This window comes from Cryptomeria japonica, chromosome 6 (genome assembly GCF_030272615.1).
Source record: "Cryptomeria japonica chromosome 6, Sugi_1.0, whole genome shotgun sequence".
NCBI lineage: Eukaryota > Viridiplantae > Streptophyta > Pinopsida > Cupressales > Cupressaceae > Cryptomeria > Cryptomeria japonica.
In genome coordinates this window covers 12,616,057-12,643,676 of record NC_081410.1, presented here as the reverse complement: position 1 = coordinate 12,643,676, position 27,620 = coordinate 12,616,057, and the positions used below count along the sequence as shown (strand labels likewise).

General features: G+C 38.2%; 1 protein-coding gene across 4 annotated transcripts in view; it reads right to left on the bottom strand.

The window, feature by feature from the left end:
• LOC131069738 (elongator complex protein 2) overlaps nucleotides 1-27,620 on the bottom strand; it is a 123,187-nt gene that overhangs the window by 50,572 nt on the left and 44,995 nt on the right. For all 4 annotated transcript variants that reach the window (XM_058005290.2, XM_058005286.2, XM_058005279.2 and 1 more), the window contains 2 exons: nucleotides 20,586-20,746; nucleotides 19,796-20,479 (listed from right to left, as the gene is read on the bottom strand). In XM_058005290.2, coding sequence (XP_057861273.2) covers nucleotides 19,796-20,479; nucleotides 20,586-20,746 — 845 coding nt within the window. The remainder of the gene's footprint in view (nucleotides 1-19,795; nucleotides 20,480-20,585; nucleotides 20,747-27,620) is intronic.

Below are 27,620 nucleotides of genomic sequence, written 5' to 3'. Positions count from 1 at the left end.
TCTCCTGGTTTAAAACCATCATCACTGATTCCATTATTCCTTGGTAATGAACCTATCTACCTTAAAGCATCCTTGATCCAACAATAGCAATAATCGCTCTCTTTGTCATTGACAAGTGAATAATTAATAGATATTGGAGTTGGTGCAATAAATCCTCTTCTTCACACCCACACTATACACCTCTTATGGACAAATACCCAACCATTTTCCATGTCTTTACTTTCATTCTCCTTTAAAAACACCATCGCTAATTCCAACACTAGAAAATCCAATTCATGAGATTTCTTTTGATTTCTTTATGTCTTATCTTTGTGGAATCATCAATATCACATGTTCTATTGTGCCACCTATGTTTGTGTTTGATTTTCTCCTATCATTATTGAAGATAGCCTCCATCACTACGTTGCCCCTCTGATCTTTGAAGAAGTTTGTCATGACGTTTTCCCCACCTTTTCTTGTCCAAAATATCGATTACAATGGTGAGCAAGTCTTCGATTATTCATTGGTCAAGAACATACCCACCTTATAGCATCCTTGACCCAATAGTGGCAATCGACACTCTCTTTGTTGACAACATGTGAATAATGAACAAATGTTGGAGTTGGTGCAATAAATCCTTCTTCTTGCAACCATGTACTCTTCTAGACAAAGAGCCATCCATCTTCAATGTCTTTACCTTCATTCTCCTTTAAAATCACCATCACTAATTCCAACACTAGAAGATTTTATCCATGAGATTGCTTTTGATTTCTTTGTGTCTTATCTTTCGAGAATCATCAATATCGGATGTTCTATCGCGCTCTCTGTTGTCGGCACATGCTAATGAGAAAACACTAGAGTTTGTGCAATAAAATCTTCCTCTTCGCACCCACACTATACTCCTCTTCTGGACAAAGAACAAACCATCTTCCATGTCCTTATTTCATTCTCCTTTAAAACCACCATCACTAATTCCAACATTGGAAGATCTAGTCCATGAGATTGCTTACAATTTCTCTTCGTGTCTTATCATTTTAAAATTGCCAATATCACATGTTCTATTGTGCTTTAGCGTCCAAACTATAATCCTTCCTTTTTTTTTGCATCCAAGATACTTGAAATATTTTCTAACACTTTTGTTTGATTTGATTGATTGTTTGTTGATGAAAATCTTTGATTCCTCCTTCCATAATTGCCATATAACCAAGGAAGGGCTTGCAATCCATAACCCTCTCCACAAAGAAATTCTAGTTCAATTGAGATCAACTGATAATGTGCTCCTTGATGGCATTATAGGTCACACCTTTCCAACATCATTTCTCCTAAAGCCAATACCAACATTTGCTAGCAAAGGGTCATCTTAACAAATGATATATGTTAATTCTACATCATAAATGCATAAAGGAAATCTCAAGGAGCCTTTAGTTCCTACTATACTTAGCCTCTCACCTATTAATATTCATTTGTGCATTACAGTCCAAGTTAAAGCTCCTGTTTTTGGAAGAATATCAGGCCCCCAATAAAATCCATTGGCATCAATGAACTAGGGTGAGTTCTAAATTTGATATCCGAATTTGTCGACTTTAAAAAATTCTCATTTGAGCACACCCAAACCTTGTACCCGTTCCCATAACAAAACCGGTAACTTAGATCATATGAAAAAGGAATCCCACAAAACACAATATGATCTATCCTACAAGAAGTTACGAGGCCATGCTAATGTGGCAATTAGGGTAGAGCAAGACTTTGAAAAGGAAGAATATGCATTTATGGCAACTTTCTAGGACAACAATGATGAAAATAATCGTCAATTCTTTAATTTGCTCCATGTCATTTGATCATCTATTATCAACCTATATAAAATCTTAAGATTATTGTGAATTTTTGGCAAAGTGTATTGTGAATGACATAATGGTTACCCTAGCCATTAGGCAAGATGGTTTGTATAGGCTAATTTATCCTATCACAATTAGCTTGCATGTATTAGTTGTGGAGGACATCTATAGCATTTTGTGGCATGACATATATGGACATCTCAACCTTCAATATTTAGCCAAACTATGTAGAACTTGTATGGTCCACGGATTTCCATCTATCTAGTAGAAGCGAGATCTAAGTGCAAGATGTTGGCTTGTGTAATGTGGTGAAAATTAGGGTTTCCACCACTAGGGTAATAAAATCACTAATTTTGATTAAGGACCAATTACATTAAAGATGTGTGAATCCGATAGATCTAGCCTCAATCCAACAAGAATAGGGCTGAGAATTTTGATTAGATTCACTAGTTGGAATTTGATTCCCTCTTTTTAAGTTGAATTGTGAAAATGCTGAAATTAGGGTAAATGTGTGTAAATTGAAGCAATTACGCATAATCAGTGAGCTATCGTCATCAAACGAAGCCACAAACATAGATCTGAGCAATATGTGAATGTTCAGATCTGTTCCCAGAAGGATGACCTAAATTGTCAGGACCAAAATGCCGGTCACTCTGGTCCTCTGAATTTTTCACCATCCAAAAGGGAACCTGCTCATTTTTGTGAATAATGTTGATCTTGAAAGTTACAGCTATGTACTTGTTTCCTACACACAAAAAGAAAGGGGAAATTGTTGGGAATAGGAGTTTGGCTAAGTCAAACCTCGGTTTAGGAATTAACCTTGAATGAATAAATGCAAATACTAAAATAAATAATGGAAAGATATGCCTCAGATCTGCAATTGTTGATGATGATGCTTTGCTTCTTGAATGTAATCACATATGTTGTATGAAATGGCATGAGTATGATAAAATCCTAATCACACACATGCTTGCATATGAATGATGTAATTTTGCTCCACAATGGTTGAATGAAGAATATGCAATCTTGAAGATCTTTGAAAATCCTTGATAATGAATGCTTTGCGGATGCAAGAATGTTTGAAAATGGATCACTTGGAGTCTTATGATGCTTGGATGAAATTAGGTTGATCAAATGTCTTTATATAGGGGTATCTAGGTCATTTATTGATTAAGCCAACATCCAATGTCATGTAGAGCCATAAAATTGAATTCCTGCCAGAGAGATAGGACCCTTGCCCCATTTCAAAATAGGGCCCAACTAAGAGGGACTAAGGTGTGGGTGCCTTGGTCCTTTTCAGCTAGTCACCTCAATTAAGCCTCAAGGAGAAGGACATGTTGTGACGTTTTCACACATCGCCCCATTGCAAATGGGGACTCCCTACTTTTTAGGTCCTCTTGGTCTTTTGGTTGGTTCTTTGGGTCTTTTTCCAGTGATCTCTTTGATCTCCTCAGTTTGCAAGTGTTTTGGGTGAATTTGATCAAGTCAGCAAGTCATTTGAGTGAATTTGGGTAAGTCTGGAACTCGTTTGGTCCATTTTAAGGTTTCACCCTTCAAACTTAGATTTGAGGTCTTTTCCTTAGGGTTTTGGAGAAACTGAGCATTGCATTGAAATCAAGACCCTTCAAGGAACCTACCAATGAAATTGAGCGAATTCTGAGCAACTTTCTATTTATAGAAAGTTCCTATTTTTAGGCATTTCACTGCCTCCCGAAATGTCTTTATTTTGCCAAAAATCAAACTTACAATTTTTAGCAGTTTCTATTTTTAGTAAGTGTTATCACGTCCTGTTTTGCCCTAATTTTAACATTTTGAAGTAATTACTAAGTCTATTTTTTGTAGGTTCTTCACAGGCAGGGGTTCCGACATTGAAGACTAAGCATTCCTGAATATTTGTCTAAACTTGGAAAGTTGAAAAAGCAAGCTAATTGATCAAGAAATGGTTGTGCGTGGAATTCATTCCAAAAGTGGAAAGCATTGAAAAATCTTCAAGTTTGGCACGAAAATCCACTTCAATCCAAAATGGTATCCCAATTTGGAAAGAGCAAAAATGGCCAAGTCTCGATAAAAACCAAGCAAGAATCCCTCACCAAAGAAATGCATCCAAATGCAAGTGGGTGCGAAAATAAGGCCATGGAGGAATTTTCCTCCATTGAGAATTTTCCAACACAAATTGAATTTGGCGCTCAAAAGGAGAAGTGAATACTAGAATGGGGTGGTGGAGGAATTTCCTTTCCTCCACCCCCAAAAATTCCATGACCACACCAAAACAATGCCCAAGAGCAAGGGTTGTGGAGGAATTTCCCTCCACAACACAAATTCCTCCATGCTACCTATTGTGACCTAATCACACATCACCCCATCCCAGATAGGGACCCCCGCTATCTTTTAGGCCCTTTTGGTCGTTTGGTCTTGGTTTTTGTGTGTGTTGGTAGCAATCTTTTCAATCTCTCCGCTTTGTGGATGTTCGGAGGTCAATTAGGTTTAATCTGCTTCTCTGTCGAGCGAATTTTGTGAAGTCTAGGGCCCGTTTTGTCCCTTTTTAGGGTTTCTACCTTTTGTCCTAGATTTTAGGGGTTCCTGTTAGGGTTTTGGAAAACCGAACATACGACTGGAATCAGGACCCTTCAAGGGACCTCCCAGTAAAATTTGAGCCCAAATGGAGCAACTTTCTATTTTTAGAAAGTCCCTATTTTTTAGGGATTTTTCTGAGTCCTGGAATGTCGCCATTTTGCCAAAAATCAAACTTAATATTTTTAGTAAGTTTCTATTTATAGTAAGTCATTCCTGCACCCTGTCTAGGGATCTAACGCTGACACCTTGAGGTTTCTATTTTTGGAAAGTCATTACTGGCAGGGTCAGTCAGACAAGGCGACAAGGGTTAGACGTTTGCAGACATTTCTAATTCCGGAAAGTCAAACAGTAGACAAAGAAAGCCAAAAATGGGTCAAGTGCTAGAAATCCATGCCTAAAATGGAAAGCTCAGGAAAACATTTCAAAATCTCAGGAGATCAAAATATTCTAAGTCTGGGAGATTAAATGATTGAAAAGTCCATGAATCCATGGCAAGAGAAAAAATCCACCCAAATGTGCAATTGGGCGCCAAAATGGGATTCTCGTGGAGAGAAGGAAAATCCATGAATCCATGGCATAAGTAAAAATCCGCCCAAATGTGGAATTGGGCGCCAAAATGGGATTCCCAAGGACGAGGAAAATCCATGAATCCATGGCATGAGCAAAATTGTGCCCAAATGTGGAATTGGGCGCCAAAATGGAATTTCCAAGGACAGGAGGAAAATCCGTGAATCCATGGCATGAGCAAAATTGCGCCCAAATGTGGAATTGGGCGCCAAAATGGGAGAAGCAAGGAGAGAGGGAAATTTCCATGAATCCTTCTCCTAGTCAAAATTGCGCCTAGTCAAAATTGCGCCCAGGTATGAGCTTGGGTGCCAAAATGAAGATCCCAGGGATTCACAAAGAATTCCATGAATCCTTCTCCGGGTGAAAATTCCGCCCAAGTAAGGTGGAAGGCGCCAAAACAGGATGTCCAAGGATAACAAAGAAAAGATGAAATTCCTTGGCCAAGTGTGATTTGCGCCCGGGGAGGCAGTCAGGCACTGAACAGAGGGGGCCAGGGACAGAAGAAAAAATCCATGAATCCCTGGCCAAAGCAAAAATCCGCCCAAATGTGGAATTGGGCGCCAAAATGGGATTCCCAAGGACAGGAGGAAAATCCATGAATCCCTGGACAGAGCAAAATTGCGCCCAAGTTTGCAGTCAGGCGCCAAAATGAAGAAGGCAAGGACAGATGGAAAATTCCATGAATCCATGGAGTTGGGCGCCAAAATGAGGAAGGCAAGGACAAATGGAAAATTCCATGAATCCATGGCATAGTGAAAATTCCGCCCAAGGATGCAGTTGGGTGCCAAGATGGGTCAGGAAGGATAGATGGATAAATTTCATGAATCCTCCACATAGAGAAAATTCTGCCCAAGCTAGAAGTTGAAATTTTGCCTAAGGCATAGAATCCAAGGAGTCAAGGAGGAATAGAAAGTAAAATTCCCCTCGGGCAAATTTTTTTAATTTGCTAATTTTAGACACCGAATCTCGTCGAAATGAGGAAATTGTCATAGATTTGGAATCGTGGCAGAATTCTCCATCCAATGAACCCGGCTCCTAAATTTTAGGAGGATCCCTAAAAAATAGGGATGTTGAAAAGAAGACATGGACAATTCACAAAACAATGAATTCCTTCCTGTTGTGACCATTTCACACATCGCCCCATCGCAAATGGGGACCCCCTCTTTTTGCTCGCCTTTTGCTTCGTTTTTTAGGATTTTGTTAGTCAGTTAGTTGTCTGGATTTAGGGTCAAGCCTTAGGGTTTTTATTTTTGTCTTTTCAGGCCAAAATCCAGTCGTTTTTGAGAGCTTTTGAGCTTCCTTTTCTAGGATGCAAATTTTGAATGCAAAGAATTCGCCAGAATGGTTTAATGTTCAATTGGAATGTTGATGCAGAGCTTAAATTTGTCTAAGTGTTGAGAGTGAAGTGTGAATTTTTGTCCGATTGAATATTTTGACTAAATTTTGACTTTTTTGATTTTGGTCCTGGGCATTGGAAATGATTTGTTTTTGCCTTGTGAAGTGTTAAAATATGAAAAATCATGTTATTTTGGCCTGTAGGAGCAAAATCGCTCCTGTCCCTCAATGAAGGACGGGAGCTCATTTTCAAAGATCTCACTATTCCTGCAGAGTCAAGACGAATTTCAAATTGGAAGTGATGGAGAACGGCGAGATCTTTCCATTGAATATAAATTGAAGATTTTCATGAGCACCGAAACGCCTCTAGGAGAAAAATCGCTCCTGTCCCTCAGTGAAGGACCGGAGCTACAAATCAAATTTTGCCTTATCCTTGCAAGATTTCGTTGACTTGATGATTTGAAGAGGTCCAAAGGAAGATGCTTTACCAAATGAATATAATTTGAAGTGCTATCACAAAGGAGAATGGTCTAGAATGCAAAGTTCGCTCCTGTCCCTCTCCAAGGGACCAGGGCGAAGTACCTTATAGCTCCTGTCCCTCTCCCAAGGACCAGAGCGATGTCCTTCATTGGGCAAAATCCAGGCAAAAATCAAGACAAGTTTACGTCCAAAGGCAAGGAAGAGCGTGAGATGAACTCATTGAATACAAATTGAAGATTTTTAAACGTCCACAAGGGTCCCAAAATGCCCAGTTCGCTCCTGTCCCTCAGGAAGGGACCAGAGCGATTTTTGTTATAATTGATTTTCTTGCCAAGTTGCAGACGATATCAAGGCATGGATGAATGGGGTAGAGCATGACGAGTCCGTTTAATATAAATTGGGACCTGACAAAGTGGAATGAAGGCCACAAGGGATGAATCGCTCCTATCCCTCTCCAAGGGACCAGGGCGATACAGTGGTTCAAGGCCGTTCCTCCAAGTTTGAAATCGATCTAAGTCAAGACGAAAGGTGGCAAGAACATCTTAAGGCATCTTCATCGAGCACAAGCACTTAAAGGTCATCACAATGAAGAAATTTGCACCCTAAGACCTAGTTCGCTCCTGTCCCTCAGGAAGGGACCAGGGCGATGTTGGATATATTGGCCATTTCATGCAAGATTTACGTAAGATCAAGGGTTTGCAAGGTCTTAGAAGGTCCATGGCATGATTAGAGGGTGATACACAAAGATTTTGAACGTAAAATGATCACCAAGATGTACATAAGGACCATATCGCTCCTGTCCCTCTCCAAGGGACCAGGGCGATTTGCCTTGGACTCTTCGTTTTGTTTCGAGTTCATGCCAAGTCAAATACTCCACAAGATCATACAAGGTTCAAGACATCGTTTGAAGATCACGTGCAAGAGTCTTGAACGTCCAAACATCATCAAACATGCTAAAGAGCTCATATCGCTCCTGTCCTTTGGACAAGGACCAAGGCGATCCCATCAAAAACACTCATATTCCTTCAAAGTTGAGGCAAGGCGAAGATGAACAAGGTAAAGGACGGCGTTTGGAAGACATCACAACAAAGATCGAAGTTTAAAGTTGCTAAGATTAAAGAGAAAGACATGGATCGCTCCTGTCCCTCTCCAAGGGACAAGGGCGATGATCCTCTCAAATGTCCGAACACTTCATGAAAACAAATGGAACAAGCGTAGAAGAAACAAGCAATGAAGTTATTCGCCCTACAATGAAAGTTCGAGGATCAAAGATGCATATTAAACGTGAAAACATGGAGATCGCTCGTGTCCTTTGGACAAGGACCAGGGCGATGAACACCCAAAGGCACTTATGCGCACATGCAAGGCAATCAAATTCGAAGGACCCATCAAAATGATCGATATTGAACATGGAAAGGAAGGAGATGAACGTTGAAGTTGCAAGAATCAAGACAAAAATCATGAATCGCTCCTGTCCCTCTCCAAGGGACCAGGGCGATGAGGTACGTCCCTTTCATTTTCATAATTTTGGCGCCAAATAAACATTTCAAATTTTCCTTAAATGCTAAGTTCGATAAAATTGAAAATCCTATTTAAATTAGCATTTAATATGGCGTTGATCATTTATTAATTATTTTGCCTTTATTTAAAAATCGAAATTTATAAATTAAAACGAAAGGCATTTAATTAATCATCAATTAATTAATAAAAAATCGAATTTGAGCGCTCATATATGGAGGTCGGCCTTGCTATTTAATTAAAAAATTGTTTTATCTCCAAGTCGGCCTAAGGGCATGGAGAGGTGCAAGCGCTATATATGGAGGGTGAAAACTATTGTTTTCACATCATTATTTTTATCCCTCTACATGCGAATTAAGGAGAAGGAAGGAAGTGCGAAGTGTGGGGTGCGAATTCCATTCAAATCCAAGGTGGTGCTATTACATCAAAGGTGGTGCGATACTTCATTTGAGCGAATTTGAAGACCACCCCAAAGGTGAACTTGAAGATCACGTTCAATCCAAAGGTGGCGAAGTTGATCTTTTGGGGAGATAACTTTGAAGATCATTTATACATCAATTTTGCCTAAGCGATCTTTTGTCTTTTTGCATTCTAGAGCTAGCTCTCTATTGAGGTATGGCGATTTGATTTTATTGCTTTATTCATTCATCGTCATATTTTAAGTTTTGAAGTTTTGAATTTTGAATTTCATTGCTCAATCTTTTGTTTTTAGGAAATGATAACTCTAGAGACTTATCATGAGGTTTCCTAAAAACTTTATCTCTCTAATCTATGTTATTTATTGCAAAATCAAGTTCTTATAATGAAATGGTGTGTAGGTATGGCGACTCCGAAGACGGGAGCATCCACCAGCCGTTCAGCTCTCATGAAAGAAGATCAAAAGACCGAAGAAGTGGAGACCAAGATCGTGTCGAAGTGGAGCAACATTGGAGATACAAACTTGGGGAACTTTAGCACGAAGAAGTTTCGAGAGGTCCCTTACATTGGCAAGCCATCACCTGTCGCCCGGAGAATAATAGAGAGTGGCATCATCAAGGCGGCCGGTTTTCCTCCAGCTATTCAGTGCCACGAGTTGATGATCGAGTGTGCCCGTCACTACAATCCATAGTCCAGGACAATTGTGTCCAATGAGGGAAACACTTTGGCGTACCTTTCAGAGGAAGCTATAAGTGAAGCTTTCCATCTTCCAGAGCACAGGGACATGATATACAAGAGCATTGAAGGAGCCAGATCAGTGTACGATGATGATCCAGATGCTTGCTTAAGCATAATCAATAAGAACTGGCTACTTAAGAGTCGTCCCCGTCTAAGCAAGGTACCGAACACACCGCACAGGATTGATTTCCAGGAGGAGTACAGAGATTTGATTACTATGCTCAACAGAGTTACAGGAGCACCTCATGCCTTCTATTTTGAGAAGTGGATGTTTTACTTCATCCAGGTGATTGTTCAAGGAAAGGGTACAATACATTGGGCTAGGATAATTAGCCATTGCTTAGACGTACAGTTGAGGAGACTCAGGGCTACTAAGTCCTTCCACATGAGTTCATACGTCATCTATGCTTTGATCAGGAGTGTTGAGTACGCAGGACTACCTCACAGAGGAGTGATTGGAAGAGGACCCGGCGAGGTCAGAGCTTGTGAATCCTATACCTACTTGCATCATCCGCCAGGGAAAAACTACAAGTTAGTCAATGATACCTTCACGATGAACATCACAAGGACGTTGCAAGGAGGGATTCACAATAGATTATCTCAAGACGCCCAGGAATTCATCAAGAGGTACGGTGCTTGGTTCATTCAGTTTCCCAAGTTTACTTACATTAGAGTGAATGGATGTCCTTTACCACCATACATGTTGCCGAGATATCCGACAGACAGAATTGTGTTACTTGAAGTAACAAGGCAGTTGGCAGCATATGTGAAGGCATTCAGACACAGACATTAGAATGGAGTCCAAGTACCTATTATTTTGGGTAATTCAGTTGAGGTATGTCCTAATGTCTTAGCCATGGATGACGCAGAGAAGGAGTTAGCCTTGTATTCTTTTTCATCTTTTGCTTGGAGAGAGAGTTTTGATCCACATGGACATTTAGAGGAGACGGTCGGTAGAAGATTTAGACATGAGCATCAAATTGAAGATTTTATGATGAACCTCCTAGATGATCTTGAAGTGAAACGAAAGATACATTCTAGATTGCCTTTGGATTTCATCAGGAAATGCAGGATTTACAGAGTGGCCGACCAAGCTCAGGACAATGGCAGGCATATCCAGTCTTCCTATGATAGAGAAAGCAAAACAATAAGGTTGGATTGGAATGAGCCCGAGGTCGTGGATTTAGATGCTTTGATGGCACCAGTTTTGTCTTGTACTCGCAGATGGGTAGACGTTCAGCATCAGAAGTTGAGAGAACAAGGCATAGCTATGTCTTTTACTTTGGAAGAGAAACCAGCCGAAGGTGGAGCAAGTGTGAGTGAAGGCAATCCTAATCCTAGGAATTCAGGTGAAGGTAACCTTTGATGTGCCAGTGAGGGCAATCTCCATCCGAGAGGTTCGAAGAGAAAGGAAAGATCAGAAAAGAAAGAGCCTTCCAAGAAAAAGCAAGGTGCCAACAAAGATCAAACACCAGGTACTTCTTCCAGACCAGAGGATAGAACAATTCGAGTGGAAGAGTCCATGGAGTCGATGGTACAGAATGACAGGCAGGAGGAAGGACAGGCACAGCATGTTTCATCGGATGGATCTCTCCAAGACTATGATTTAGAAGAAGATAATGAAGTAACATCTCCTCCCAGACAAGAAGAAATAGTACATGAAGAAATTCAAGTTCAAGAAACAAGATCGAATATTCCAGATTGGTTGAAGGAAAGATTGACCAAGGTGATCGTAGTAGAGGACGAGGACAATGCAATTGATTTAGAGAGCCTTGTTGGACGTTCACATGTGATAACAGAGAAGAAGAAGGCTACAAAGATGTCCAAGATGATTCGAGATGAGACTGGATCCAGAAAACTGCAGATAGCTACACCGGCAGCAGATAAATATGAGGGTGAGATCCTAGCAGAGGATTATGATATACAGACTATTGAGTTAGGACCATCCACAGCAGAGCAGACAATGGATGATGCTACCGACACATTTGAGGCATTGAAGGACAAGCTTAGAGAAGAAGTGGAAAAGAATAGAAAGCTTGAGAGAGAGGTCGGTGCATGGAGGACATATTTCAGTCACATCAATGAACCTTTGGGACGACAGGATCCAGTTAGATCACCAGTGCAGGCATTGCCCCTTCAATCGATCAATGAAGCAGAAAGATTCAGGAACCTGGTCCAGCGTACATGTAGTTGGATGGATAGATCTCATACAGTGGCCATAGAGTTTGTTACAAGGATGACGAAGATCATTCATCAGGCTATCCAAGTTCTTGAGATAATCCACAGATTGATGGTAACAGTAGCTGCATTTGCCCATACCAAGGACGTTATCATCCCTGTCTTGAAAGTAATAAGACATACATCCAGAAGAATTTTAGCGCAGGAGAGGATCTTGGAAGGTGATTCTCACAGTTTATTTCAGTGGTCAACCTTACTCCATATAAAAAGTGTTCTCTTCGAGGACATCAGTGTTAGATGTAGTCAAGTTGAGGAGGTGATCAATCCGATCCAGGACAGAGTATTTGAGGTACTTCGTACCATTCTTGGCAGAAGGATCGAGGTCGAGACAGATGTGGATATGCAGGAATTTGAGGATAGAATCAAGATCATCTTTCGCAAGGACGCAGATGTTACAGATGAGCAGTATGATCAGATGTTTGCCACCATGCTCCTGATTGATAGAACGAAGGAACTTGAACCTACTTGGGACGCAGCTCTTCTAGATGCATTCGATCAGGTCATCCACTTGGAAGAGAGTATCAAGATTCTTCCCGAGATTCCAATCACAGAAATCGAAGGAATCGTGACAAAATTCATTGCATATGCTACGAAAGAGAATTGGAAAGGGAATAAGATTCTAGATGAAAGGTTGTTACAGATGACATGACATCTTATTTCTCATTGGTTGATACCTCCTAGGTTTTTGTGCCGAATTTAATATTTGGCTATGTATTTAATATTGTTCAGTAAAAAGGAGGTCATTTGTAACAAACCCTAATTAGGGTTTAGGTGTCATGATCTTGTCCGTTGATTTACTTTCAATCTGGACCTTTCATTGTAACTGGGGATGCTATTTATACCCCCATTTTTCATTTCATTGGGTAATAGATAATAGAGTAATAGTCAGATAATAGTCAATAGTTGATGTAAGAGAGATTAGAGTTAGAAGCAATTTTATTTTGTAGCAAGATTGAGTCTTGAAGAGAGAAATTCAAGCAATTGTTGTACATGATGACTTGGAACTCAATAAAATATTGAAGTTATGGTGTTTTGTTGCAAATTTCTTGAGTTATCTTCATGGTTGTTTGATACACTTGAATCGTGCTCAATCGAAGTAGTTTGTTAATTTGAAAGACTAAGTGTGAGATTTGATATTTGGTAGGATTCGTAATCCAAACCACTAGCTTCTTGCTGATTGTAGGAACGCCTTGACTGGTCGACTGGAGAACACTTTGAGTCCTTAATCTTCAATTATCATTGTGTCTTGGATATGTACCTTCGTAGTAGTGTCCTTGATCTTTGATGCATTGAATACCATTATATTACCTTAGAAGATCGCACTAATTTCAATTGAGTTGTTATCTTATGGCAAAATTGAAGTTGGTTGAATCTTGCCAAGTCTCGTCCATACTAAGTCATTCATAGGGTTAGGCTAGATTAGACCTCTTTAAACCCTATCTTTTTGCTATTTTTTGAAAGTTCCTTTTAGTTTAGTAAAATCTTCGAGCTTTAGAATGCGTAAGACCCCTTGGAGGAAACAGCAAATCACATCATACCACTAAAAAGCTTGTCCACACGTAGAGACCCTACTAAAAGAACCTTGGAGTCTATCTAACTGATCCTTTTTGCAGATCTTCAGCAGTTAGAGACTATTTTCTCAAGAGAGGATAAGATGCCTATTGGTATTTTATTCTGTGTATGATTGTGTATAAAATACACGTCAACACTTCCTCAGGAGGAATTTCCGCCCCGACCTTGTGGAGGGCACCAGAATGAACAGTGCACAAAGAGATGAATTCCTTCATCGGGGAAGAATTGCACCCAAGAAGAAGAAATTCCAGAAAAGGTGAAAAATTGACTAAGTGTTTGAAATTTCTTCCTTCAGGACATAGTTCTTGGAAATCATGAAAATTGGCTAAGGTATGAAGAATTTCCTTCCTCAGGGTAAGGAACAAATTTCTTTCCAAAGGAGAATTCCTCCACAACAAGAAATCACACCCAAGGATGAATTGAAGATAAAATTTCTAAGGCAAGGAAGGAATCATGGATGAACTAAACAAGAAATTTCCCCCGAGGAAAAAATTTGAAAAATCCATTCTCGGGCATCAAATCACATCCAAATTTCAAAAGTTTTACAGATTTGGATTCGTAGGAGAATTCTCTTCCTCCTGGACTTGAAACCCTAATTTGTGCAAAATTCCTAAAAAATAGGAGATGTTGAAAAATCATTGAAAATCTTTCCTAGAGCAAGGCAAGTTCAAAAAACTTCAAGAAAATACTTCCAGAGTCAGAGATTCTCCCTCTTGAAGTTTTCTCTCTCCAAGGTTTTTTCCACCAAGTGGCAGCCGAGTCAACAGACGTTGAATTAATGAAGCATCTCTTTGCATGCAGCCATCACATTTAGGGCATTATGACAGATTCTCCGTGCATGTCGCTGTCACTAGGAGAATGATGGGCATTTATGATGGTGTCAGTTATATTCTGGGCATAATCAACATCATGGGGGCACATTTAATGTGCTAGTGGGTGCTATTTTAGGCTCTTTTAAATTAATAGTACATGGGCATAATGGGTTATTAATTGCCGATTCCCACCTTGTTGCGCCTTGAGTGAGGAATCTTTAGGGCAAACCCTAATTAGGGTTTTGCATGTAATCATGGCTTGAGGCCTATATAAGGGGGTGACCCCTTCATTTGTAAAGGAGGAGAGACTATCATCAGAGATTGTTGCTAAGAGTTTTTGAAGCAAACACTTAATACATTGTTCAATTGTTGGTGTGTTCTTGTGTTGTTTCGGAGCTCGCATGGTCTCATTCTCTTCATAGATTAGATTTGCTTTCATGCTGTTAGACGAACTAGATTTGATAGGATCGCTTGTTGCAAAATTCGTGCTCATACTTTTGGTGTGCAGCTGATTGTTGCATACCGTGCAAAGTTAGCCTGAGCCTCCGTTATATGTGTATGTTTAACTTCGATTATCAGAAGAGATTGTTCGATTTGATGGTTTCTCTTGATGATTTGAAAATCTTTAACACGCCCTCTGAAGATTGCACTGCCTTCGTGTAGTTGTGCGTTGCTGGCAAAGCGAAGCGTGGTTGGATTTTGCGCAAGTTATCCCGTCTCCTTGTTCATAGGATTAGATTACTTTTAGTCTAGTTTTTCTCTACCCTATTCCTATTTACTTTCCGCATAATTCAAAACCCAAAAGATTCAAAATTAGAGCTTTCACTGCAAATCTCCCGTACAGAAATCTTTGAGCTTGCATAAGTTTTCTTCAACATACGTAAGGCCCCTTGGGTTATCAGCAAACCCATCAAACAACTGAGTCACGTCCACACACTGAAGGAACCTTGGAATTAGCTGTTTGAACTTTAAGCAATCCTAGCATACGGACTAATCTTGATCAAGAGAGAATAAGGTGACCGTTGGTGACTTTATTCTGTGTTAGACGCGGTCATAAAAAACACGTCAACACTACCAAAATTCCGCCCAAGGCCAATTCAGGGCACCAAACAGAGAGGGCAATGGAATTCTATCCACAAGGTTATTCCGGCGCCCAAGATTGAAGGTTGAATTTCAAGGCATGGAAATTTGAAGTCAAGAAATTTCCCTTCCAAAGAAAATTCCTCCACAAGGTCATTCCAGCACCCAAGATTGAAGGTTGAATTCCAAGGCATGGAAATTTGAAGTCAAGGAATTTTACTTCCAAAGAAAATTCCTCCACGGGGTCATTCCAGTGCCCAAGATTGAAGGTTGAATTCTAAGGCATGGAAATTTGATGTCAAGGATAAGAATGAGAAAGGAAAACCCCCTTGGGGAAAATTTCAAAAAATCCTCTTTCAGGCATAAAAATTTGTCCAAATTTTGAGGCGATAACAAAATTGGCCAAGGGAGAGAATTTTCCCTCTCCTGGACCTCGGAACTCAAATTTGAAAAAATTCCTAAAAAATAGGAAATGTGAAAAATTGATCAAAAATATCCTTCTGGATAGAAAATTCTCTCTTGAAGACTTTCTCTCTCCAAAATTTCCAAGCATTCAAGAATTCTTCAAAAGTGAAAAGATTGTTCCAAGGTAGAAAAATCTTCCAAAGTATCTTTTGTGAACCCAAAATTGAAAGATTCTTGTAAAGGATGAATTGGCGACAATCAAGGAGAATATTCTGCATTGATGCACAACCCAGAAAATTATGAAGTGCCTATGATGATGGAATCCATTTACATGGTGAGAATCTTTTGGTTACATGACGTAGTGGCGCATTCATGGCGGGAATATTTGACCAAGTGGCGGCTGGGTCAACGCATGTTGAAGTAATGGAGCATCTTTTGCATGTAGCCATCGTATTTAGGAGATGATGGACATTTATGGCTGCATGGGCGATTTTTGCATGGAGGAATATTCATTGCATGTTGGGAGAATTTAGTGAAGAGTGGTGCATTTTGGATACCAATTGTAATAGGATGGAATTAACTGTATATGGGCATAATGGGCATTTATTGTTGATTCCCAGCTTGTTGCATCATGTGTGAGAATCTTTTAGGGAAAACCCTAATTAGGGTTTTGCATGTAGCCAAGGCTTGAGGCCTATATAAAGGGGCGACCCCCCTCATTTGTAAAGGAGGGAGATTGGTATGAAATTGTTGCGATAAGTTTTTGAGATAATAACAGTGAGATTGCCTTTCTAATTGAGCTTTGCCTTCGATCACCCTTCTTCATTTTCAGGTTTGTTTGCTATGAGAAGTCAAATGGAGTGTCAATGGTTTCCCCGTTATCCTCAATAATTGTTAATCTCTATGTGGAGCACTTCAAAGCAAAAGCCCTCAACTCCTTCCCTCTAAAACCAGGATGGTGAAAACATTGCATAGATGGGAAACATCAATTGGTAGCATAGTCTTGACAAGCTCAAGGAGTTTCACACCCATTTAAACAAGGCTATGCATATTATAATTTTTACCAAGGAGTTAGGGCATGACAAATAACTCCCTTCCATTGACTTTGTTTTGTAGACACACTATCATGTTTATTGCTTTACCCCGATATGTATACATGTCTTTGTTGTGCATCATGCACTAGGTCATGTTCATGATTGTGTAATTTCTCCTCTCAATAATCTCATTTTGTTCACGGGTGTATGAGGGTATAAATCATTGAGTTCTTTCCTTCACAGAGTAGTCTTGGGATTGCTTGGAAGTGAACTCACCTCCATTATCTAAACACAATATATTGATCCACCTTCCTTTCTATTTTTCAACCAATGCTTAGAACTTGATTAAGGTTCCAAAGCAATCAAAGTTCTTTTCTATAAACTATGCAAACTTTTTCTTGGAGAAATTGTTAACTAATAATGAGAAGTACCTTGCACTAAGGATGTTGTATGATTTCTAGGATGGCTCACATAGATTTGTGTGAGTGATATTTAAAGCTCCCTTTGCAAGTTGTGCTTTTTTGGTAGAAATGACTTATGTTTGACTTACAAGCTGTAGCGTTGTAAATTGTCACCAAGCCAATTTACATCTCATGTTTGTGCCCCTACTTTAGTGTGTCCTATCCTCGTCACCTATCTAGGTCTTTTTTGTGCCCAGTCTCCAATTCTGATGCCATGTACACTCAATGATGGATTCCCTAGAGGTGTGTCTTGTTGACGTGCATTTTGTGACCACATGTAACACAAAATAAAGTTTATGTTAGGAGAGGTGCTAGAGAGATTCATTGCTGCCTCCCAACATTGTCCAACCTAGTAACCTAAGTCATTAATGCCAACATGGTGATGAATGATGATGATCATATTAGTTCTTCTTCTACTCCAAACATGGACGCAAAGATGACAGTGCTGATCTCCAAGCTTGGAATCTGGTTATGGTCCTTACCAGTTCTTTGTTTCCTTGGGGAATCTTTCCCTTATCTAAATACTTGAATTTGTAGTTTGTTCGTATGCCTAGGGATTGACTCCTACTTTTAGTTTATATTAATTTAATGTTAGGCTACCATTTTTAACTTATAGAGATCTTTTTAACTGTATTAATTTTTTATTTTAACTTCTACTTTCAATTTCTATTCTAAGCTTTGATGCAAACATGATGGTGTTGATCTCCAGGTTTGGAATCTAGTTCTGGTCTGCATCAGCTCTTTGTTTATTAGAGAGATATTTGTATTCCTAATTGGTTCATATAGATAAAGATTCACCCTGCTTTTAATTTATATTATTTTAATGTTAGACTACATTTTTTGACTCCTAGGTATCTTTTTTACCATATCACTTTATAATTGTAACTTCTAATTTCAATTTCTATGGGCATGCTTCTCTCTTTCCTTCCTTCTTTTATAGGAAGTAAATGTGTGCCTTCAAGCTAGATCTAACTGAGTTAACTTGATTTTAGCCCCATTAAACCACACAACCCATGGGGGTATCACTTCCATGTTTGAGCATGTGACACTCTGTCTATACAAACAAAATTTAAGACACAATCTTCTAGTCATTTCTCCACACATACAAACATGATCAATTATGTGAAAAAACAATTATTCTTTAAAAACTATGTTACAAAGTTTGGGTGTCACAGGATTGAACAGGGTTCAGGAGCAGGGTCTGGTCCACGGACAAGATGCTCACTACAGGAATTTAAAAAAAAACATCTAAAACATTTGATAGCTAGGGCAAATTTTAACATTGTGAAAAATAAAACAAGTCAAATTCCACAATGTCATTCTAGTGTTTTTCCTGAATTTATCACACACTTTTAGTCAATATGCTTGGAAGCTATGTCAGCACTAAATCCACATAATCTATTTCCACTTAAAGAGAAATGAAGGTGAGTTTTGCATATTTGATTAGCTATCATATACGTTTTGTTTCATTATTTGCACTAGCAATTGAAAGCCATAGCAAAACAGTGAATATCTGTGCAAGTTTGTATTCCATAATTTCACAATTCATCAATTTTCCTGCAATGATACCCCAGGTTTCAGATTATCTTACTATTGAAATATATGGCCCCCCAATGCACCACACTCATTATTGAGGAAGTGAATTATATTCATATCTTCAGGCACTTTGATTGCCTTTTCTGTTTGGGTTGTTTCTGTTTCCTTTGGTCTAGCTAATTAGCTAATTAGCTAATTAATATTTTTACACTATGAATCTGAATAGAAATACATAAAAATTATAAAATATTAAACCAAACATTAACTATGCATTTAATGTTTGCTATGTTGATCAATATTTTTGATTAATTTTTTATATTTAATCTTAACTAATTTAATACATAAAAAATATATTTATTATTAATATTGATCAATTTTTAATATTTAATCTTAACTAATTTAATACATAAAAAATATATTTATTATTTATTATTAATTAATTTATCATATATAAAAGTATAAATTGCTTATTTATTTAAAAAATATATATTTACAAATTGTAAGTATTTTAAATACAAGGTTGCATGGGTACTCGTACCAAGCCCCTGGGTACTCGTACCGGAGACTTGGGCACGTCTCCCGCACCGGAAACTTCGTTGGAAACGTCTCCATAGAGAGGAGACTTCTCGCTAACGTATCCGCCTGTCTCCCACCGTCTCCAAGCCAAACAAAAAAAGGAAACCTTAAATGTTAAAAAAAACAAAACACAAGCAACAAAACAATCAAAATGTAGTACAAATGGAAAAAAAAACAATGCTCAAAACAAATGCAGGTCACAAGGATTTCTTAAAACGTTGCAACAGCCATTACTAAATTATTATATTATATTTAATGTTCAATGTCATTATATTTTCAGAATTTCTATAAATTATTAAATTATATTTAAAAGAAATTGGCGTCTCCAAGTACCCACGTCTCCTATTTTGAAAAAATAGCCGTACCAGTACCAGCACCAGTCTCCAAAGTCTCCAAGTACCCCCGTACCCGTGCAACCTTGTTTAAATACAATCTTAATATATGTACAGCTATACCATACCCTGGAAAAAATTGCCACACTATTTTGCTTGAACCCTGAACTGAAACTGAGTTTAAAAACAAGATTTGAAGATTATAATACATAAAATAAGTGAGATGCCAAAAAAATAGCAGAGTTTAAGCATTAAAACTTGAAATTACCATCCAACGTAAATAAAAATATAGGAATTGAAGTGTACCTGATCATGACTGGCTGACAGTATAAACTGCCTAGATTTAGCCCATCCCAGATCTAATACTGCTGCAGAATGCCCCGACGGAACTAGCTGAGGCTGCCAATCTTCAACTGAAAGACCAACATTTTTCCAAAGATGGAAAGATCCACCATATCCATGAGCCAAAATGGCATCTCCTTTAGGACTCCATAGACCCCCATAAAACCCTAAAGCAGAATGACTTAATTCTCCAACTGTAACATCATTGATCCAGATTCCTGTCTTCCTGTCAGGTCTCCATATCATCATTGTCCTGTCCATTGATGCGGATAAAATACTCTGAGGTTGTATCCAGCAAGCATTGTTGTCATCAATAGAAATCTTCAAAGGAGGTTGCCAACTTACAGAATATACCCAATCTTCATGTCCAACAAGAAGAGATTCTAGAGAAACTTGCCATACAGATGTGCCCAATTTAAACATGGGTCCTTCAATATATGTTTTCAAACTAACACTTTGGATGCTTTGTGCCTCCTCTTTATGTTCACTCAAATAACTATGAAATGATACTTTCCATATCCTAATAGTTTTATCTTGGGAGGAACTTGTAACAAAAATCTCCATCCTCTCCTCAGCTATTGTAGGAATTGAAAAATCCAAACTGCGTATCCAATCTTGATGGCCTTTCAGTTCACATGCAGGTACAAACTGGATTGAACAAATAAAATTATTTCTACAAACCAGCAAATATAGTACAAAAGACACAACTGTAAAGTTCAAAGAACTTAAATCAAATCTAAAATTGTAGCCTGACCTTCCCCCTCCTTTCACTAACATATAGATGAACCTTGTTGTCAAGTCCTCCCATAGCTAAAATCCAATCTGCAGCATTTCCTGGCAATTCAGCAAGGGCAAGAGCAACCATTGTTCTTGTACCCACATGTATAGTTTGCAGCATTGACAAATTACAGTCACCTGTAAGAAAAATATATAAAGAACATCTTCAATTAGCATTGACAACCTGAACCATTGACTGATCCAAGGAAAAGAAGTTAAAACTTAAAACACAGGTTCACTGCATGTCTGCTACTTGAATTCTACAGTCTCCAGGTGTGAAATGGTACATATTTTTATTAAATTTACAAAAATTTCTGAAATCTACAACACAAAAATATCAGTGAGGATAACGAATTGAATGAGGATTTGGTTTGATTTTTTTCCACATTTCAATGACCCCGATTCCCAAGGCAAGTCTAATAACTTAGCATCCTATAAATGCAGTATTTTTCTTAGAAAACTCTACATTATAAATAAGCATGATGTTACTCTTCACAATAAGGCATATATTGATGACAAAGATTCATCTCATTGACTCTTTTAGGACCTACTACCTCATCATTGGCACTCCACTGACAAATACTATGTCTCTCTTGTCCACTAGACCTTTTGTAGCCAACCATAGCTTACGATAAACACCAAAAATATTTTGAGACATTCCTTACCATTTTTCCCTCTTCCTTTTATGTGAGAGACTCCAAAACCTCAAATATAAACCTTCTCTAACAACCTAGCTTTCTGTTATAATGATGATTGTACATAGCAATTGAATCGAAATTTGTAAAGCATTTCACCAATTACATTTCAGAAGCTGATCTATATACTTGAAATGTGGCCTCCTCATAGCTTTTCACAACTAAGTGGACAATTATGAAATCCAATCACAATCAAGTGACAAGCATGTTTTGCTCAGAATTGAGTGTAGGAAAAGCACATTTCAAGCCTGCAGAGCTGAACAAACTAGAGTATTTTGACAGCTTTTGGTAAGGTTTCATTGTTTCAAGGGTAGTAAGCCCCAAATGTTATGCATCCTTGTCCATGTTTCCCATGTTTAAGCCTTGTTGTGTTTCAAATATTGTAGCATATAATAGCATGGGCTAGCACCTTTTTCCCAGTGCAAAAAAAAACTGCTCTTTTCCTTCAAAACAAGAAAGAAATCACCTCAAATATAAGAGTTAATTGTATTTAAGCCAAACACGGAATCTAATACCCACAATCAAACATGTTTCTTTAAGACATCTTACCATGAACTTCTAACATTATCTGTCATAATTCTGATGATATTTAAATTTCTACATTCTAATAGAATGATTAACCAATTCAAATTATACAAAGAAGAGATTTTTTATCCTATCCTGATTCGTATAATATGAGGCATTTTAACACTTTTCAACAAGGTTTGTAATTGTTTATATGGTGGCAAAACCTCAGTTTATACATCTGTTTTCTTATAGCCCGTCTTCCAACATTATGGTGTTTGAAATATCATATCAAACAAAAGCGTAAAGTAATACTGTTTTTAGGGCATGTTGGTGTTTCAAACTGATTGCCTGATAATCTCCATAGAATAGCCATTTCTAATGCTCAAGACTCTCAGATCAATGGCCAACGAACAGGAGACAACAGAATTGTTCTTATCTTCACTTTAAGTTCTCCAGAACCTATGGGGGTGTCTTTTTATTCAATATCAATGAATTTGAACAATAACGTACCAGGATATTGCTATAGCAGAAATGCTATCACAAATTTTCACCCAGAAATACAAGATTTACTCCAAACTAGCTAGGTTCTTGGAGAACTACTCATTACAAGCTTTGAGAACATATATGAAAATATCTTATAAAACATACAAAACATTCAAATGATTTATCTTTCAGATTCTTGGTTCTATATATTGGACAAAGTGGATTTTAGTTCGGAGCCTATCTAGGGTACATAGTCCAATATGTCCCCGCAAATGCCTCCTTCTAACATCAGAACTCAAATTTTTTCGATAAGTGGTACTAGTGCCTAACACTAATGAAATGATAATTTGATATTCAATATTTACAAAGGATACAAAAGACCCCTTAAATAGAGAAACGAGACGATCTTTCCATATTGGAAACGATCGATAATAGAAACATGAAAGACAAAAACAAAAGTTTTTGAATCCAAACTAAACATCAAAGATGACCGTTATAGAAACATTACAATATTATCTTAACACCCTCCCTTAATGGTCATCGTACTAACTACCCTACAAAAGGTCTTTTGGTCACAAAAGCATTGAAGGCTGGCCCCTTCGCTTCAGAACACTTTGCAACAAGAGCTTGCTGCTAAGACCCTCCTTGGTTCTATTGAACTATTGCAATCCGTCCAATGAGAAATTGGGTAACAATGCTTTCCCTCCTTGTAGCGAAAGATACCGAGAGCAGCTTTTCAAACTAAAACAACGATCTTGAGGAAAAAATTGGCAAACCCTCCATTCTTCCAGATGAGTACTACGACCCAAGAACAAACTGCAAGAAACCATGATTTTTGCGGAAAAAATCATGCAAAACCTGTTAAATTCTTTCAAAATTCTGTGATCAAAATAGAAGAGATGGAGATATGATCTGAAAGTTGTATTTTATTTGCTATAGCGTGTTTTGAAGATGCACAACACTTATTAATTTCGGTGCGTCCATCCTCCTCAATGTAAGCATGCTATATAAGTGGATGAGGGGTTACGTAGTGAAGAGATATGTCTTCCGACGTGGGAAGACACATCTCTTCCCTACGTACCTCTCACCACAGTATATAAACTAGTCACCATTTACTTACCCAATCGGAAGGAGTGCGACTTGTTTGAGAATTGCTTTACCACCCGATACCATGAACGATGTAAAAAATTTATATATATATATATATATAAATCGGAAGCATGAAATAGTACGACCAACGTTACAAAATTTAACACTCCCTCTTAACTAGGGAGGACACATTCCATGTTAGAGAAAACATCACGATTCATCCATTGATTGTGAAGAGAGGAGATATCACACCATAGTGATATTCAAAGATATGTTCAACAATGAATATCAAGTCTCATGATACTCACCATAACTCATAGTTATCAAGTAAGGTGTGTGCACTGGCATCAAGTCACATGATGCCTACCATACTGATAATGATTTCATGGCATGTCCACGAATATTATGTTCCTAATATTCACCATGAAGATCTCTATCATAATTATAGTTTATTTAATGATATCAACCAACAGATATCTACCATAATGTCTTAGAGATATATATACTATCATGACATGTCCACAGATATCAAGTCACATGATATCCATCAAGATAGTTAAATTGATAATTGTGAAATCGTCACCTTACAATATCAATTTGAAACAGGTCTTCATTATTGAAAAGTCGTCACCCTTCAATAATGTTCACAAAAGGCCCATGCAGTCATGGAGTCACACACATGACAAATAAAAGAGTTTACACACTAAACATCTTTAAATATATTAGTATATCAAAATAAATGAGACTCTATCTCAAAATTAAATAACATTTTCAACCATACCAAGTTTATCTCTAAAGTGTTCAATTTTGATCTTGGAGAGAGGCTTGGTAAGAATGTCTGCAATCTGATCACCTGTACCAATATAATTCAGTCGGATCACATTCCTTTCCACCATATCTCGAACATAGTGATAAGGAATCTCAATGTGTTTAGACCTGTCATGAAATATTGGATTCATTGAAAGCTTGATGCAACTCTGATTGTCACAATTGATGACAGTAGGATTTAAGGGCTGACCAAACAGTCCTACAAGCAGTTTCTGAAGCCATACTTCTCTTGCTCCCATGGAGGCTGCAATGTATTCAGGTTTTGTAGAACTCTGAGCAACTGAAGACTGTTTTCTACATATCCATGAGATCATTCCTGATCCTAAACTGAAGCAACATGTTTATACTTCAGACCAAAACCAATAGTTCCTCGAAGATATCTCAGAATATGTTTTGCAGCAACAAGATGTATTTCCCTAGGTTCACACATGAACTGACTTAGTGCATTAACAACATAACATATATCAGGTCTTGTGTTTACCAAATACATCAGAGATCCAATAATCTGTATGTAGAGGGTAGGATCTGCAAACTCTGATTCTGCAGTTGCTTCCTTTAGTTTGTGCAGATTTGTCTCCATAGGTGTGGTCATGGATCTACAATCCATCATTCCAAATCTCTTGAGTATATCAATGGTGTATTTTCCTTGATTAAGGATTATACCATCTGCCTGCTGCCAAACTTCCAATCCAAGGAAGTAGTGAAGAATTCCTAAATCTTTCATATCAAACTCAGAGGCTAATTCTTTCTTACATTGAGAAATACAATTATCCTCTCCTGTGATTACTAGATCATCAACATAAAGAATAGAATTAATAATTTACCATTGATTACCTTGTAGTAGAGATTTGGATCTGCTTCATTCTTGGAAAACCCTAATTCCAAGATATAATGATCAATTCTTTCATACCAAGCTTTGGGGGCCTGTTTCAGTCCATATAGAGCTTTCTTTAATCTGCAGACATGTGATTTAGCCTTATGAATCACAAAACCTTCAGGTTGCTCCAAATAAACTTCTTCTTCAATCTTACCATTCAGAAAAGCAGTCTTAACATCCATTTGATGGACTTTCCATCCTTTAGATGCTGCAATAGACAAAATTGCTCGGACAGAAGTGTATCTGGCAACAGGAGCAAATGTCTCTTCATAGTCAATACCTTCTTTCTGTGAGAAACCTCTAGCAACAAACCTTGCTTTGTGCTTCTCAATGCTGCCATCTACTGCATGTTTGATTTTGAAGAGCCATTTAGAAGATACCACAGATTTGCCTTTAGGCCTAGGCACAATATCCCAGACATCATTTTTCAGAATTGACTGATACTCTTCTGACATAGCATCTTTCCAAACTTGATGCTTGAGCGCATCTCCAACACAGGAAGGTTCTGCATCAATGATGTCACTCATCAAGGCAGTATAACTGGAAAATAGGTTAGGTCTCTTACTTTCTCTGAAGGTCCCCTTTGGAGCAGCATAATTTTCAGCTTTTTGAAGCATCTTTTTAGCCCAAAGTGGTCTCTTCCTAGTTTCGGGATAATTTTCTTCTCAAGGTAAGCCTTGAACTTCATGCTCAACATCTTCAGGGGTGGAATCCTCATCCAAGCTTGTAGGAGGATCTTGGTGTTCTAATTCATTAGATCTTTTGGACCCCCTAAATACTCTGTCTTCCTCAAAGATGACATCTTTGCTTAGTTCAATTTGTCTTTGACCAGGTATGTATATTCTGTAGGTTTTAGAGGTTTCACTGTACCCAACAAAGACTCCTTTCTTTCCAAAAGGTTCTAACTTTGACCTCTTTTCTTTGGGGACATGAATATAGACTGGACACCCAAAGATCCGGAAATGACTTATGTCAAGTTTGTTGCCAGTAAAGGCTTCTTCAGGGGTTTTATTGTCAAGAAGAGAATGAGGACATCTATTTTGAATGTACACAGTTGTCCTAGATGCTTCAGCCCAAAATGAGGTTTCTATATTTTGGTCAAACAACATAGCCCTAGCAGCTTCTACTATAGTCCTATTCTTTCTTTCAGCTACCCCATTTTGTTGTGGGTTATAAGGTACAGTTAACTCCCTCTTAATCCCAACATTTAAACAATAATCTTTAAACAATCCCCCCCATTGTCTATTCTTAAGGTTATATTTTCTTACTTGTCATATTTTCTGCAAGAGCTTTGAATTCCTTAAATTTAGAAAGGATTTCTTCAGACTCTTTGTACCTCAGAAAATATATCCAGGTCTTCCTAGAATAATCATCTCCAAATATTACATAATATAAAAATCCCCCTAATGAGGGTACAGACATGGGTCCACATAAATCAGAATGAACTAATTCTAATACATTTTTGGATTTATTGTTGCTAGAATTAAAAGACCCTTTAGTATTCTTTCCCAAGGCACACCCTTTGCAAGCTCCTTCAGATTTTTGACTTAGCTTGGGTAAGCCGATCACCATCTTCTCTATCTTAGGTAGGGCATGGAAATGAAGGTGCCCTAATCTTTTGTGCCAAAGTTCATTCAAATCTGGAGTCTCATGAATCAAAGCTAGAGGTGGAGTGGTGCAAAGTCTGTAGAGGCTCCCTTGTCTTACTCCAATGGTGTGGGCTTTCTTGATGGTGGAGTTCTTTGGCCAAGCAAGTACCTTTCCTTCCATAAAGGGTAATTTGTAACTCTTATCTTCAAGTGCAGAAACTGAGACAAGGTTTCTCTTTATACCAGGTACAAATAGAACTCCAGTCAGTTGTAGGGATATGCCTGACTTTAGGTTGATATTGTGGGTTCCTATTCCCATAATTGGATAATTTGAGTCATCACCAATTGTCACTTCTTCATTTGAACTTTCCACGAGTGTATCTAGGTGCTTACGAAATCCATTGATGTGTCGAGATGCTCTGCTGTCAATCACCCATGTGTTGAAACTGGAGGTGACTTGACTAGAGAGGGCTGAGTAGAAGACTAGCTTCTCGGAATTACTCCCTTTCTTAATTTTTGCCATTGAAGCTTGTTGTTTGATCTTGTCTGGACACTTCATCGCATAGTGCCCATATTGGTCACATCTGAAACATTGTACTTCAGAAATGTCTCTCTTCTTCTTTGAAGACCTCTTCCCATTTGAGTTGTTGTCCCTCTTTCTCTTAAAGTTCTTCTTCTTTCCTTTCTTGTGGGAATTAGAGTTTAGAACTTGAATGTCTTCATTACCATTGTTTTGCTTTATTCCTCTTGTGACAAGCCGAGATTCCTCTTGAATGCAATCAGTTTTCAATCTATCAAACTTGGGAAATTTAGAACGAGCACTGATTCCTTGAATGAACGATTCCCATGAGGTAGGAAGTCCATTTAGGGCCATCATAGCAAGCTCTTTGTTGTCTACTAGATGTCCACTAGTGGATAGTTGATCCCTAAGCTCAGTGATCCTC